General features: G+C 45.3%; 1 protein-coding gene across 1 annotated transcript in view; it reads right to left on the bottom strand.

Annotated features, from left to right (window-relative positions):
• GPR139 (G protein-coupled receptor 139) overlaps positions 1–16,200 on the bottom strand; it is a 38,118-nt gene extending 21,918 nt beyond the window's left edge. The window contains exon 1 of the mRNA XM_007087292.2: positions 16,077–16,200. Coding sequence (XP_007087354.2) covers positions 16,077–16,200 — 124 coding nt within the window. The remainder of the gene's footprint in view (positions 1–16,076) is intronic.
• Positions 16,201–16,935: the final 735 nt, after the last annotated feature.

Here is a 16,935-nt window from a genome sequence, read left to right as displayed (position 1 = left end):
ACATTTTAAAAGGTAAAAAATGAACATACGCATTTTAAAAGGTAAAAAATGGCCAAATGCTGATAATTTCATATAGTACAACCTTACAATTTTCAATTTACTTGTTTTGCCCACTGGACAGTACACATCTTAAAAGTATGGGCAAAGTTCATTTGTCTCTCTCATTCCCAGTTCTTAACAGATTCTCATGTGAAGGAGATGCTCCATACATGTGTATGATGAAGAAAGAGATTTGTGGTCAGAATTCACATTGCGTATTGGGTACCAGATAAGAGGAAGGTGAGTTCCAGATAGTAGGAGCAAAAAAAGTCTGCCCTGTGACCCTGCTGCATTCCCAGCAACCCAACCCAAGACTGGGGTTGATTTCTTCTTCTTTGTCCCATGGTACATGGGCTTCCCTCTTGCTCATATCTTACCAATTTTCATGCTGCTGTGAGTTGCTTCTTCATCTCTTCAGCTAGATTGAGTCCACCCTGAGAGCAGGAACCCAGATCTGTTTGTCTTTGTGTCACTAATAGCTAACACATAATTTGCGAATGAATGAATGAATAATGGAAAGTCCTGGCAGAATTCATAGGGGAGGCTCCACTTTGGGGATCATTCCTACTTCTGACAGCTTTGTATAGGATCTAGCTTTGCTTTTCAGCCTGGCCTACCAGTAGTAACTTGAGAAAGCTATTTAACTCCTCCGAGCTTCAGTTTCATAATGGATGAGAAAGCCCTTTGTAAATTTTAATTCATTTTGCATATTGGCCAGCACTATATTAACATTAATGGCTGTTATCGATGATTCTTTTTAAGCATGAGGAATAGAGCCTGGCACATGATAGGTGGTCAATAAACATTCACCACATGAACTGGATTTGAAATTTTGAGTGCTTGACTGAAACTAAGCGCATTTATGGCTGATAACAGAAACCTTGGAAGGATTTGGAAGACCACAGAGTTTTCACAGAAATTGTTTCATCACAATATGCTTCTTAAAAAAAAAAAGGCAGCTCAATTTCCATTTTGTAGGTTAGGTATGAGGTGGAGAGGGAATTCACCTGCCTGTCCTTGCTCAAAAATAATTTCAAGTAATTAAACCATCTGCTTGGGGAGAGGGCAACGGGGACACTGGGAGAGTCTTCAATCAGGAAGGAGGACATAGTCCCTTTAAATGCCTGCAAAGACCAGGCTGGGAGGGTGAACCAAGACAGAGGTCTGTAGACACAGCATTTGTCTTTTCTGATGCTCTGAATACCAATGTATTCATTGGCCTACTCTGTCTTAGCTCTGCTCCTCAGGAGCTGAATTGCCTTGGGCGGGTTATTTTACTTCTCAGAGCCTCAGTTCCCCCATCTACCAGATGGGGATGATAGAAGTACCACCTCACAGGCATTACTTTGGGGTTTAATGAGGCAGTGTGGAATAATGTGTTTGATTCAGTGCTTGTCTTGAATTAAGTGCTTGATAAAGGGTGGTGGTGGTGGTGATGATAGTGGTGATCAAGATGTTTTCTTCAGTCTCTTCAAGGTTAGTGTGGACATGACATTAATGGGATAAAGAAGGCAGTCACCTATTCATGTGATGCATCCACCCACCTATCCATTCAGTATTGCTAAGCCCCCTATCATGTGCCAAGGCCCCCCAGAGGTACTGGCATCATGGAGATGACTCAGATCCCATGCCTATTGGCATGGTTAGTTCAAAGCCTAAGTCTGCATTTTTCGATGCCCTTAGGCAAAGATAAGTTTGAGGCCCCACAGGAATTTAAATGCTTCACCCTCACCCCTGTTGTAGAACTTGTCATATCACATTATGATTATTGACTTGCTTTTCTACCCATCTAGACTGTGAATTCTTTAAGGGCAAGGGCCATGCCATGTTTATCTTTGTCTTTCGCTCATTTTTATCCCCTAGAATTCCTGGCACAAAGTATGAAATGAAAAGAAATCTGGCCTCATGTAATGGAGCCGGATCTTTAACATAGCCTAAGGAGTCCAGGTGAGGATTTGATAGGAAATCCTTGTCAGTCTTGAGAAAAAAAATCCTCTATTAAAAACCTACCATGTGCCAGGTACATTGTCTTGTGTATTCCCCTCAACAAGGGGTGCATCCTTGTTACTTATCCTCATTTTACAGATATGGAAATAGACATTCAGGGAAGCTAATTGCACACAGCTGAAAAGTCCAGTGGATCTCAAACCCAGGTTTTCACCAACTTCCCTTCTTGCAGGAAAGCATATAGTGTGGTTGGAAAGCATAGATGCGGCTAAAAGTGTGGTGGTATAAATGGATATGGGATATATGTACGTGTGTGTTAAGCTTTAGAGAGTAAGACAGTAAATTTAAAATCCTATAGGAGCAAGGTAGGGAACAGAAGTGAGAGAAACAGGCCAGGTGTGTGTGTGTGTGTGTGTGTGTGTGTGTGTGTGTGTGTGTGTGTGTGTGTGTGTATAAAATCTTTGTGCTGGGGCACCATGACTCTGATGAACTGGGTAGCACAAGTGCCATCTAAAGAAGGCTGTGGCTACTTGGTTCTAGGCACTTAGTAACAGGGAAAGCTCAGTTTTTCCAGCCTTTGAAATTTTCCAAGACTCATGAGAAACCTGAATTTTTAAGAGATTGCCTCTGAATGTTAATAGGCATGGTGCTGCCTTTTAAGAAAACCTTTCACAGGCTTCTTTCACATTCCAAGGGGTCTGAGTTTCTGGTTGGTTGTTGGCTGTTGGCTGGCTATGACCCCCAGTCCAGGCCTCTTCAGGAGGTTATATGAGGGTGGTTGAGAAAGGTATTAACCAGCATGTATCTGAATAGCATTTTGAGGAAATTATTCAGTACTGATAGTGATTAAGGAAAAAAAATCCTCTTATTTCTTAGAGCCATTCTCTTCTGGCCAGAAGGTCTAACGCTGAGAAGATCTAAGAGGCAAACTACCATTTTCTTTCCTCTTCCATGAGCATTCTCTTCCCATTTTCAGGACGTCCTTGGAGTCTCCACCTCAATCCTGGGGGCATTACTCCCTTCTTCCTGTAATACCTTGGGTCATTAGAACTGAATGCAGTCACGATGATAATGTCTCTCTACCATGCCAGCCAGAACTCAATCCTGTTCATTTGTCAAATGACAGTGCTGAAGGTGACCCTTTTCTTCTTGTCCAGACACTTGCTTTCTCTCTGTTCAGGACTCTCGCAATTGACAGCTGGATCATTAGCAGGACTTGCCCACTGCCACAACCAAGATGATAGCTCTCTGTTGTGCTGCGGGCGCTTTGCCATGGTGCCTGGAGAGCCAGGCACAGATGTCCTTGATGTCTGAGGACATTGTTAGTTTGCTCACTTCACATGTCTGATGCTGTTTCACTTGGAGACTGAGGTGATGGTGGATGGGGTGGGAGTAGGATTGGAGCGTCTGTGAACATGACCCTTGACCCACACTCCTGCTGTGTGCCAGGCACTGTGTTGGCCACTCTACAGGTATTGCGCACTCTCTCCTACTGGAAACCAGAGATCGTTCACACTGCAACAGCTTCCTCTTCTTTCCTAAGAAAAGGAGCTTTCCTCCTAAACCACCTTCCATTTGTTTTTTTCACAGCAGCCAGAGAGACCTTTGAAAAACTCAAATTAGGTCATATCACCTGCTTAAAAGGCTCTGGTCACTTCTTGCAAATCCAGATTCCTCACTGTGGACCAAAAGGCCCCACAATCCAGCCAGTGTCCGCCTCTTCCCCTCATCTCCTGCCACTCTCCCTCTTGTTCATTGTATTCCAGCCACACAAGTCTGCCCTCACTCCACTTCCTTCCCACCTCTGAGCCTTTACCCTGTGGGGTCCCTCTGCCTGGCATGTCCTTCCCCTGTATTTCCTGTGGCTGGCTCCTTCTCATCATTCCAGTGTCATTCTGGACATCAACTCTTTGGAGAGCCCCCTCCTGACCACCCTATCTAATATAGTTCCCTATCTCCTTACCACGTTGTTTTCTTGATAGCATGTATCAATATCTCAAAGAGTGTTGTGTATGCATTTGTTTATTTGTTTACCACTTGTCTCCCTGGTAGAATGTACACCTGTGCAGACTTTCTTTATTTTTCCTCCAGTGCCTACATAGGTGCCTGGCATATGAAAGGAGTGCCACATATATGCCAAATAAATAAAGTTGTTATCACCCCCATTCTCAGATGAGGAAACTGAGGCTCCAAGAAGGGTAAATTACCTGCTCAAGACCTCACAGTTAGCAAAGTTGCAGTGCTGGGATTCAAACCCCCAGGTGTGCCTAATTCCTAAGCCAGTGTTACTTTCCTGATAGGAAAGGTGGTGTTCAGCCTTTCAGCCAGGACAGGTGGTGTTCTGGAAGGGTCCTGGGTGTGGAGGGTGGACATGATGTGGAAGCCAGGCTCTCTGAGTATTAAGAATGTGGGCCTGTGATTCCTTTAAGGAATGCCCATCCCTACCCTTTTCATAGCACCAGCCCCTCTTGAGTTCTCTCTCCAGTTACTGCTCCATTCTGCTACCTTCCAGGGAGGCCACTGCTTTTCGTTCAAGAGGCAGATGATGGTTCTTGTCAGCAGCTCTATGGAGCTAAACCATGGTGGTGAGGTCCAGAATGCTAACAGCAAAAGGCTATAGCAAGGACCAGACCATTCTATACCTTTGACTGGGGGAGGAGTGTGTGTGTGTGTGTGTGTGTGTGTGTGTGTGTGTGTGTGTGTGTATGTATGTGTATGCATGTCTCTGTGTGTGTATCCCTGTGGGTGTATGTCTGTGTGTTTGCATGTCTGTGCATCTGTGTGTCTATGTGGTGTCTGTGTATATGCCTGTGTATGTTTGTGTGCACACATCTGTGTGTGTGTGTGTGTGCACATGCGCATGCATGCATCTCTGTGTGTGTGTGTGTGTGTGTGTGTCTGTGGATAGTCCCTCCTGTGAAGTCATGTGGTAGATAGTTTTCCCTGCACCTAGCTGTAAATGATAAGAAATGTCTGTGGTGGAAAAGCAATTGCCCCAGGTCTTCAACTGCCAAATATTCTGGTAAACAAAGGGGGAAAGAAAAGAAATCATTGGTTAATACCAGAAGTCAAAAGGAGTCAACACTGTAGAATGTGTTCTCCCAATTCAGGGTCACTTTGTGTGGTTTCTGTAAAGCTCTGATTTCCTGTTTCCTCTGCTTACATCTCATGCCTTGTTTTCCTCCTGTCCTCAGACCACCTTTTGGCACTCCAGACTTGTCCTCTTTTTGTTCCTATATGGTGCACCAGTCCTCTCTTGCCTAAGAGTCTTCGTGAAGCCTGTCCCCCTTGCCTCTTCTTTCCATTCTTTCCTTCCTCAGTCTTCAGGTTCTAGGTCTTCCCCACTGGGCAAGTCCCCCACAAAAAGCTCTCTTATCACCCTGTGTCTCTCCTTCATGTTCTTCTCACATGGGACTATTTACATTTATTCAGGCTTCTGGTCATGCTGGTCTTCCCCACACGAACATGCAGACATCGAATGGGTCTTTTTAGACTTGCCATGAGCCTACCACAGACTTGCCATGAGCCTACTTGGCAGTGCCAGGCACATGGATAGATGGATGGAAGGAGAGAGGGAGGGATAAGTGAATCAATAAATGCAGATTCAGGGGCTCCTGGGTGGCTCAGTCGGTTAAGTGTCTGACTTCGGCTTAGGTCATGATCTCATGGTTCGTGAGTTCGAGCCCCGCGTTGGGCTCTGTGCTGACAGCTCGGAGCCTGGAGCCTGCTTCACATTCTGTGTTTTCCCCTCTCTCTGCCCCTCCATGCTCATGCTGTGTCTCTTTCTGTCTCTCAATAATACATAAATGTTAAAAAAAATTAAAAAAAAATGCAGATTCATTTGCCTAATTGTGCTTTCTGGTTTCTTGTCTCATCCTTCTTTGCCATGGGGCAAAATGAAAACATGTATTTGGGTTGAAAGTCACAACTCTCACTGTAGTTCAGCTGGTCATGACTTTTACTCAAGAGGAGCCCAAGTCATTCAGCTTCACTTGATAGAAAAGCAAAGATCCTGGGCTATCCATACTTAGAAGTCCTCTCCGTTTGAATACCAATGGGATTCAAGGTAGCCACATCCTCCCCATGCCCCAAACCCCTTTCCTTACATTTCTCTTGGTGGGGGTCAGATGGTAGGGCTGTTGCAATGGCCAAAGCACACTGGATTCAGAATCTGGAAGATTTGGGGTCAAGATCACACCTGATTAGCTGTGTAACCTTGGGGAAATTTCTTGTCCTCTCCAGGGCTTCAGTTTTTGTATTAAGAGCATTGTACTATATCAGGGCTCCCCAGATTTTAGTGATTGGCCACCAATATTATGATTTTTTGCCATATTCTTGTGTCCCCTGTGCTATTAACATTTTGTTTTAAAGTGACTTGTCTTTTTCCCCCTGAATTTATACTTTATACAATACTGCTGTCCAATATAAATGTAATGTGAACCACATATGCAATCTTGATTTTTCTAGCAGCCACATTAACAAAATAAGAAACGGGTGAAATTAATTTTAAAAATATATTTTATTTAACTGTGTTCATCCAAAAATGTAATCAATATAAATTATTAATGAGATATTTAATTTTTTTTTCATACTAAATGTCCAAAGCCTGGCATGTATTTTACATTCTGAGCACATTTCTCTAAGGATGCTAAATTTTTCAGTGGAAATCCTGATTTCTGTTTAGATGTCATAAAATATACAGTTGAAAATTTCAGAGTAGATTCACATACCCAAGTTGTTCCAATATACAGTTATTGTCCAATAACTGAATCAAGTATCAGGTCTTAATTGTAAATGGATTGAAATGAAATTGAATGAAAAAATCAGTTCCTCAGTTGTGCTACTCAAATGTCAAGTGCTCAATAGCCATGTGAGGCTGGTGGTTACTATATTGGACAGCATATATAGCAACCCTGAATCCCAAACGCACCTCCCTGTTGTAAACAGAAGATAGCCTTAAACATAAATATAATGACAGTGCAAGGGTGACATTAAATTTTAGGTAGATACTGCTGCTTCCCAAGGCCGAGCTCTAGGCCTGCTCTGTGTCTGTTAATAAGGGAGGTTTAGCATGCGTGAAAAGGTGTTAAAGACATACTAGCACCAAGATGAGACTTTCCCTTTGATAGAATCAGAAAGGTTGAGAAAACTGAAAAGGGATTAAATAATGATGCAGTCTTGTGCCACCTAAAATAATCCTACATAAAACAACAATAACAACAACAAAATGCCCCCAAATCTAGATGATTACTCTGAGTTCTAAAATTCCACAGCCTGTTTCTCCTTTACTCCTATCACTTTGCTTCCTCAAGAAATCACTAGCGGTGTGATTTTATAAAAAGGGAACTAAATTAAAGTTGGGAAAGTTAAGTTCTGGTTTAGATTCTGCCATTCCTAGCTCTGTGACATTGGCTAAGGTGTCAGTTTCCTCATGTTATAAAATGATGGTGCTGACATTGATTAAAAAACAGCAGCCATGGAGTGGCAGACATTGGGACCCCTGCTAGCCATGAATTGCTTCATTTTGTCTGTACATACACCCTGTGAAAAAGGCACTGTTATACCCATTCTGCAGAGACGATCACTGACGCTCAGAGAGGTTTAAGCAACTTGCCAGAGCCCTGCCACTAGGAAGTCACGAGGCTGGAACTTGAATCCAGGTCAGTGGGAGACCATGAGCCCACATCCTAATCCACCGTGCTGTCAGGTTCTAAGGGCTCTTCCCATTTACAAAAAAAAATGGTGGATTTGTGTTCCAGGACATTGTCAACATGCAATGTTGTTTCTTCTAGTCATGCCAAACCCCTGGTTTCCTGAGTTGGCATGCTTGTTTTTTTTTTTTAGTCATGTGTTTCTTTGGGTCTCCCTCTCTTTTATTCCTTACTCCTCCCCCTAGCTTCTTGTTTTTATTCTCCACACACTGTGCACTGTGTTGGCATTTCTTGGTACCTCTTAAAGCTTTACCCACTCTGGAGTTTGTGAATTGGCAGCCTGGTGGGCTGTATCAAGCCTGAAGATATGTTTGGTTTGGCTCATGCAGTGCTGGCTCGCACAGTGTTTTTTAAAATTTTTGAATTAGTTGCCAACATTGAAACATTAGGATATTTCATATAAAAATCTAGATTTGTAGATTTTTGGAAGAATTTGGCAACACTGCATTGGCTAGAGAGCTGAGTGGTGATGGTACTTTGTAACCTCCTCCAGTCCCTACTCCTCCCCACTCCTCCCTATTGTTTGTTACCCCTGTCCCTAGTGATCTAGTCCAAGTGTTGCTTGTCAGCTGTCATTGTGTGTGTGTTGCCATTTTCCTATCATAAAGCTGGATAGCAGTAATGAGTATCACTCTGTTGATTTCTAGCTATGTGACCATGGGCATCTCATCATTCTCTTCTGAAAAATGGGCATGATAAGTATGCACACCTCAAAGGGTCGTTGTGGGAATTAAATGAGCTAGTGCCTGTAAAATGCTTTGAAGAATCCCTAGTACATAGTAAGTGCAACAAACGTGCTAGCAGTTGTTAAGAGAGTGCAGTGGTTTTGGTACATACGTCTCTATCACTGAGGGAAGATTAGAGAGACCAAAAGGGCCACATGTTTTCAGTAAAACAGCAGGGAAGGATGATTCTTTGGGTAAGTGAAATATTTCTTAAAACTGGGCCACTTTGTTTATTTATGCTATCTGACTGCCTCTAGCAAGTATTTGAATTCAAGACACCTGCCCTTCCCTGCCCCCAGCGTTTCATGGCACCCTGTGCAGGGCTAGCATCCCCTATCAGCATTGCCCACACAGTTCAGATCACATGGAGGTTCAGTGGCAGGATCTGTGTTCACCTCCCTGCATCACTTCTGTTTATGATCCTGGCTGCAGCATGCAGGGCACTCTTCTGGTGCTTGTCAGTCCCTTTATCAACTTTAGCTGAAGAAGGTTTCATGTTCTGGACTGATGGTATTTCTGGAGGTTTCACTGAACCACAGGCAACTCTTTGAGAGGTACAAATTCCTTAGGCTTATGATGGAATTGATTGTTTAATCCATTGGATAATTCTTTCTTAGTTTTCCTGGGCAAGGAGTTTCATTCCTGGTGGGTGCACTCTGAGTGGAATTGTATGGGAAAGACCTTGGTCAACAAGGCTTGTTGACATGTTAAACAATAAAAACAACACCAGGTACTCTTTATTGAGCCCCTACAATGTTTGAGGGATTGTGAGAAGCCTTTGCATATTTTATTTTGGATCACCACAGTAACAATGCAGGGCACAGAAGGTTAATAACACTTACTGAACTCTTACTCTATACAAGAGCAAACATGTGCCAAGAATGGTGCTAAGTATTTTTACATTTTCATTTAATCCTCACAACAACCCTATGAGATAGGTATTAGTATGGCCCCACCTCATTGATGAGGCTGCGACTCATAGAGGGTGAGAAATTGGCTCAAGGTCACAGACTGGTAAGTAGGGAAGCTAGGATTCAAACCCATTCAGTCTAACATCAGAGACCTCTTCCTTAAATGCTGAACTTGGCTGATTATTTTATTACAAATGAAAACTGGGACTCAGAGGTACAGTATCATATCTGAGATCACACAACAAACACGGGTAGGATACAGGATCCAAATCCATGTCCATTCAGTTCCAGTGCAATGCATTTTATACACAACCTCAAAAGCAGAAATTACACATGGGATCACGACAGAAATTGTGCAGGGGCAAGGACAACAAAGCTACTGTTCTGGACCCCAGCCCAAGGCCAACCCGGCCAGCCTCCAGCATAGCTACTTCACTGGTCAGCGCTTGTGTCCCATTTATGGGCCATGTCTCCAACTGAGCTATACAAGCAGAGCCCAGCTCTCTCAGGCCTCTGACAGACCCACACTGTGAGTTATTGCTAGAGAATAGCCTGGAATCCAGGACTCCTCATGCAGTGCTCTTTCTCCCACTGTTATAACAGGGATCCTAGGGCCAAATGTGCATAAAGAGGGGCCATACATGTTACAGAGAACAGTGAGGTGTCGCATATAGGGACTTTCACATAAGAGTGCCCATGTGATTTTGAAAGGGGCACCCATTAAATTATGGTACAAATATACAATGGAATACTATGCAGCTTCATAAAAGAATGAAAAAGCTTCAATATACCATGATGGATGATTAATATATTAAGTGAAAAAGAGCAAGATGGAGGACAGTGTGTATAATGTGCTCACTTTGAGAACAGTAAAAAAAAAAAATGAAGAGTTGTGATCCTCTGTTCATACTTGCCTGTATATAAACTAAAACATTCTGAAAGAACAAATAAGAAACCAAGATACTGATGCCCTTGTTATCTGTGTAGTAGTGATGATGGGGTGGATTTAGGAATTGGTGAGCGGGGAAAATGGATGGGAGGGAGATTTCGCAATGTGTGCCTTTTTATATTACTAGGTTTTTGAATAATATGAATGTCATTGCCTATTTAAGGCACATGCACACGCACTCTCTCTCTCTCTCTCTCTCTCTCTCTCTCTCTCTCTGTCTCTCTCTCTGTCTCTCTCTCTCTCTCTCCAAAAAGCAGCTACATAGGAAAGCAGTCCATTCCTCATCTGCAGCCAACCTTCTGGGAATATGTGCCCAATGTTAGTTCCTCTGGCTTTTCAAGGAAACTTGGAAATCTATTTTTTTAATTCCAATTTTTAGTTTTAAATTGTTCATTGCTAATGCATAGAAATACAGTAGGTTTTTGCATATTAACAGTGTGAACATGGTGCAACATGTGCAAACATGGTGAACTCACTTATTCTGAGGAGCTTTTTTTGTGTGGAGTCTTTGTGATTTTCTATGAAGGTAATTGTATCATTTGTGAATAGAAACAGTTTAATTTCTTCCTTCTAGTATACCTTTTTTTAAACAACTTTTTATGTTTATTTATTTTGAGAGAGAGTGCAAGTGGGTGAGGGGCAGAGAGAGAGAATCCCAAGCAGGCTCTGCACCATCAGTGCAGAGCCTAACTTGGGGCTCAAACTCACAAACTGTGAGATCATGACCTGAGCTGAAATCAAGAACCAGACCCTCAGTTGACTGAGCCACCCAGGTGCCCCTTTCCAGTGTACCTTTTATTTCGTTTTCTTTCCTGGCTAGAACTTCCAGTATGATGTTGAATTGGAGTAGCAAGAACAGATCTCCTTGCCTTGTTCTAGATCTTAGAGGGGAAACATTCCATCTTTTATCATCACATGTGATGTTAGCTATAGGTTACCTATTGATAACCTTTATCAGGCTAAAGAAGTTCTCTAGTGTGATGAATTTTTATCATGAATGGATGTTGAATTTTGTCAAATACTTTTTTATATCTATTGAGAAGATCATATGGATTTCCTTTTTTAGGTTTTTTATTATGGTGGATCACATTGAATGATTTTCAGATGTTGAGCCAGCCTTACATTCCTGGGATAAACCCAACTTTATCTTGATTTGTTATCATTCTTATATATTCCTGAGTTAGATTTGGTAATATTTTATTGAGGATCTTTTGTGTCTATGTTCATGGGGAATATTGATTGGTAGTTTTCTTGTAATATCTTTGTCTGCTTTGGTATTAGTGTAAAGCTGGTGTCATAAGACAAGTTGAGAATTTTTCCTTAATTTTCCTAATTTTTTTTTTACCGTTTTTATTTATTTTTGAGACAGAGAGAGACAGAGCATGAACGGGGGAGGGGCAGAGAGAGAGGGAGACACAGAATTGAAGCAGGCTCCAGGCTCTGAGCCATCAGCCCAGAGCCCGACGCGGGGCTCGAACTCACGACCGTGAGATCGTGACCTGAGCTGAAGTCAGACGCTTAACCGATTGAGCCACCCAGGTGCCCCTAATTTTCCTAATTTTTAAATGATGAAAAATATGACTTATGGAGTGCTTACTGTGTGGCAGACATTGTGTTAAATATATAACCCACTGAATTTTCACAGCAACTCTATGAGGTATGTGCCATTATTATCATCATCCAGTTTTACAGATGGGGAAACTGAGGCAGAGAGTAAAGTCACTTGCCTAAGGTTACACAGCATATAAATAGCAAAGCCAGGACTCAAACCCCAGAGGTCTAACTCCAGACCTTGTACTGTTAACCTGTTTACTATATTTTCTCAAAAGATGTTTACCAGTTCTCAAAAGAGAATGCATCTGAGGGCTCAGTCCAGCTTGCTAGGCACCATTTTCTCACCTCTTGTTAGCAGCAACTGTAACCACCATGTGTCAAAGCACTATCTGACAGGTGACAGACTCATCATCTCCTTCATTGTGCACCGATCCTCACAGGCAGGTATTACCATCCTCACATGGCAGTTACAGAAATGCTCCTATCTGCTGGGCTGTGTTTGGTGTCAGGCTATCGTCTTCCTTACCTTGTCTCCCGTAACATCCCTGGTGCCTTTTAGAAGGTAAAATTTAAAAAAATATCTTTCATATCTCAGTTTAATTTCGTGCTGCTCCTTCGTTATCAGCCAGGCTCACCCGTCCTCCCTGCCACTCTCTTCCCTCAGGCATCAGGCTCATCTCTTCTTCCTGTACTGCCTTCTGCTTTGGACTATCTTGTCCCATTTGGCCCCATCAGGGTCCCCAACTGCACCTTGTTAGCTTTACTGGCTTATTGTATGCATTTGGAAAAGCTAGAAACATCTTGCTTACTTAAAAGGAAGAGAAAAGAGACATAGTTTTAGGAACAGCTGGGACACTCCAATGTTCTCCACTGAGTACACAGCATAAAGGACTGGGGTTATTTAGAAGAACTTCCTGGCAATAATGAAGGCACCGTGGTACAATGGAAAGAGCAGGTGTTTACATACTGGTTGGATTGTGTGACTGTGGACAGGATGCTCCATTTCTCAGAATCTCAGTTTGCTCATCTGTAAAATGGGTTCAGGGACATGTACAGGTCACAGGGATGTGGTGAAGATTAAGTGCAATAATCTAAGCATTTAGCATAGAAAAAGATCCCGTGCAGAGAAAGCACTAATAAGTGTTTTCCTCAGTCCAGGCACTGTGCTTAGCCATTTTTATATGGATGATCTTATTTAATATACATTATCTGTGTGGGTAGTAGGTAGTGCTGTTACCCCCATTTTACAAGTGGGGTAATTTGTGGTACAGAAATGTTAAGAATTCTTAAGTGGCAGAGCTGTTACCATACTTCACATTAGGACCCCCGGGTCCCACTCCAAAGCAGTTAAGTTAGACTGAGGTGATTCCTAGAGGCAGGGGATTGGACCACATGGCTTTTCCCAAGCTCTTCCTTTTAGTTTAGATACTGAAGGAGGTAAGAAACATCTGTGCTTTCTCCTAGTCACTAGCTCCCTTGTTGCCAAACAGCCACTCCTCATCCACCCCTCAGTTTCCAATCACTGTGAGAATTTGGAAATGGGGGTGAGTTCACTGCCAGGAAAAGTGATTCAATTAAAATCTCAGTTTTCAACAATATGACCAAGCTCTGTGGTCTGTTACTTCACACTCAGCATAGCTGTGCATCCTGGTCAGTAGCAGGGTAATGAGGGTTTGCTAATTGCCGGTAGCTGGGGGTGGGGAGGGGAATACTGTAGTGAGCTCAGGCGCTGAGCTAAGTGCTTTTCTTGTGTGCTCCCAGTCCCTTCTCTGACTCCCATGCCACGCAGTCCCCCTCCTTACAACCAGATCAGCTTCATGATGACCACAACTGCAGTGTCACAGCAGCAATCAGTCAGTGTGTGGTGTGTCAGGCACTGAGCTGAGCGCTTAACCTGCACCATCATCTCCATCAACGTCTTTCCTTCTTGCCATCATTCCGGGAGGTGGCTGCTGTCCTAATGCCTGTTTTACAGATGTGGAAACTGAGGCACAGAAACACAGAAGGTCCACATGTTAACAACCAGCTCTGCTTCATTCTACAGTCTGCATTCTTAGTCACTAGGACATACTTGCCTGCCCTTATGGTTCTAAGAGAATGACTTAAGGATTTCACCTTCTGAACCACCTTGCAAGCAATTAACAAAACACTTATCAACCTATCATCTTCCTGCAAGCCTGCCCTCTTCAATCATCCTTTTCCAGAATGCTTGGTCCTTCTGCATCCACCACAAGCTCCACTTGTGAGCTCCTTGAATCCTGTAGGCACCTCTTTAGCACTTGACACACAGTAGGTGGTCACAGCTTTTAGTGGAGCATAAGAACCTATCAGTGCCTTCCAAGTTTTCATCCTAATCCCTCTCTCTTTGTCTCCTAACCCTGGGCTCAGCCATGATGAGCCTGTGCCTAGGACTGCTTGGCACACAATAGGTGCCAATGCTATGGGTCAGGAAGGCCATGTCTGGCATAGGAGTTATGCTGTAAAGATGTGAGGTATCTTGTTTTCCACCTTGAGGTGTTTGAAGGTCTGAGCTTTCCCCTGTTCTACTCATCTTCATATCCCTGCTCTGGGCCCTTGGAGCCTCCCCGTCTTTATATCTCTGTCCCTTAAAGGGTTTTCAGAAGGAAAGCCTGAGAGAGTAGCTTCTTTAGTCAGCAGAGGAGATGGAGGGTTGAAGGCAGAGGGGTCAGACATTCTGATGTGAGAGCCGAAGGGAAAAGGGGCGGCTATCACTTCTCTGGTTCAGCAAGTGTCACCAATAACCAACCTCCTCAAAAACTCACTCCCTAAAAGAGAGCTCTGGGAGAGGCTCAGGGGGGCTGATGGGGAGGTGGGGACTGGACAAATCAATTCCTGCTCAAGGTAATTATAGGACACGTGCTGCTGCCCCAGCAGGGTGAATCAGAGGCTGAGCGTCTCTCCCAGGGCAGCCAGAACGATTAGTTAGTAATAAAAACCTCATCACTCGCTGGGAGAGAGGCTTGGTGATTGTAAACTTATGCTTTCTCATTCCTTCCAAAATTTGGGAGGGGGAATTTATATAAACAACCTTATCAGGGGCCCTGACCACCAAGTTGAATGTTTTGAAAAGGAAATGTCAACAAGGCTTTCAGAAATCCAGCTCCCAAGTTCCCAGGATGCGGAATGGCAGGGTAGATGATGTTGTGATTCTAGGCTGTATGCTGGATTTTTTTCTTTCTGTTTCCTTTTGTCCCTCTCTTGTCTGCTTGCAAGTGATCTTTAGGAATCTTTCTGCCACACAGACCGTCTCAGAGACTATCTGGAAGAAGGGGTTATCTCAAGCTGGAGCCCCAGGAACCCCCTCCCCCTCTCTCACAAACAGCAAGCACCCCCAGCCCCCAGCAGCCCAGCTCTCTTCAGGAATTCAGCACAAGTCTCAGTCACACTTTGGAGAGGACGTTAAGATGTGGGACCAGCCAGACATCCGCAGTGGTCATCAGCTGCCCAGAATGGATGGACGGGGAAGCAAAGCCAGGGGGCAAGGCATGTCCTCAAGGAGACTGTGACCCCCTGAAGTGGTGGCTTCTGAAGCCTGTGGGTGTCTCTGGACCCTTACCCTGGCCAAGGCATGGTCCCAGACCCACCCAGACTCTTCCTAGCCTCCCTGGAGACCCCTTCCTCGCTTAGGGGTCACAGGGGCTCATCCTTTTCTCCATCCCAGCAGCCCCAGAGAAAGAGTGCTGGGCATCAGAACCTCTGGCTTCACCTCCAATCAGGGGTGACACGCGCGGTGGGGGAGGGGACAGAGGTTTTCTCAGGCTGGAGTGGATGTGGGGGGGCCACAAGAGAAGTGAAACCCCAGAAAGCTGTGGGGAAGTGCGGTCAAGTCACACACACAGCCCCCAGTGGACACCTTCAGGGACGCGGATCAGGGAGCATCGCTTCAGATGCTCATGCAAATACTCGAATCCACACGCACACTCACACCAACACCTACACCATGCCCATCACCTGCCACGCACGCTCGAGACGCGCACGCGCGCACACACACACACACACACACACACACACACACACACACACACACACGAGTCCCTGACAGGCACAGCAACTTCCTTTCTCCCCAGTCTGGAAATGTCCGCTGTTGCCCTTAGGCTTAAACTTTTTCAGAAGGGGCGCCAGGGATCACGCGCCGAGGATGTCTAGGCCTGGGGGTTCTAGACAGGGTGTCTCCGCATTCGGGGGTCCCGGCTTCCTCCCTCTCCCCCACGCTCCTCACCTGGTAAACCGAGGCACAGCAAGAGGCTGTAATAAACCACGGGCACGAAGCCCAAGCCGCAGGTCGAGCCGGGGGACCAGGACAACGAGCTGTTGGCTACGAGGTGGGCGTGCGTGTGCTCCATGAGCTCGCCCCTCGCTCCCCTCGTCTCCGCGCCTGGCCTGCCAGCCCCGCTCTGGAAGCTGGTTCGGTGGTGGCGGCAGTGGCGGAGGCAGCAGCCGGAGCAGCAGCGCCTTTCTTTCTGCAGGACTTGCTTCTACCTTTGGCCGTGGTCCCCTTTGCTCCCTCTACACCTGTCCTCCTGGAGTCCTGGCACGGCCGTCGCGTAGGGCACAGGGCGCTGGGCACAGGGACTTGGGAGGGGCTCCCAGAGCCGGTTCGTGCGCCTCCCACCTCGGACCCGCTCCGCTCCCGCCTCGGAGACGGGGAGCTGGGGCGCTGCTCCCCGCAGCCAATCAGCAGCTGCCTGGACGCGGATGGTGGGGCGAGGGGGATGCATGGGAGGAGGGGGTCCCAGCTGCCTCTCACAGCTCCAGTTTGAGGAGAAGAGTGAGACCTGGAAGCCCCAGAGGAAGACCGGGGTGGGAACAAGCTATCCCTCTGCGGGAGGGGCGTGGTGTGGGTGGGACCTGCTTCCCCGCAGCGGCTCTGGCTCCGTACTCCTTCAGCGTGTCCTCAGTTTGCCTTGCTCGATTCTCCTTCCAGTCACTTTTTTTTCCCCGTTGTCAATGCTCCGAGTCCATCTCCATGTAGAGGATCCTTCAGCCAGGGCATCGGAGGGTGGGGTTGGGGGGTGGGGAGGAGGCTGTCGGAGCAAGGATGCTCAAGGTTTGTCGGTTCTCTTGGGCCAAAGGAACAG

This window comes from Panthera tigris, chromosome E3, assembly GCF_018350195.1.
Source record: "Panthera tigris isolate Pti1 chromosome E3, P.tigris_Pti1_mat1.1, whole genome shotgun sequence".
Classification (NCBI taxonomy): domain Eukaryota; kingdom Metazoa; phylum Chordata; class Mammalia; order Carnivora; family Felidae; genus Panthera; species Panthera tigris.
Note: the sequence above shows the minus strand (reverse complement) of the source record. Positions and strands in the feature narration are given on the sequence as shown.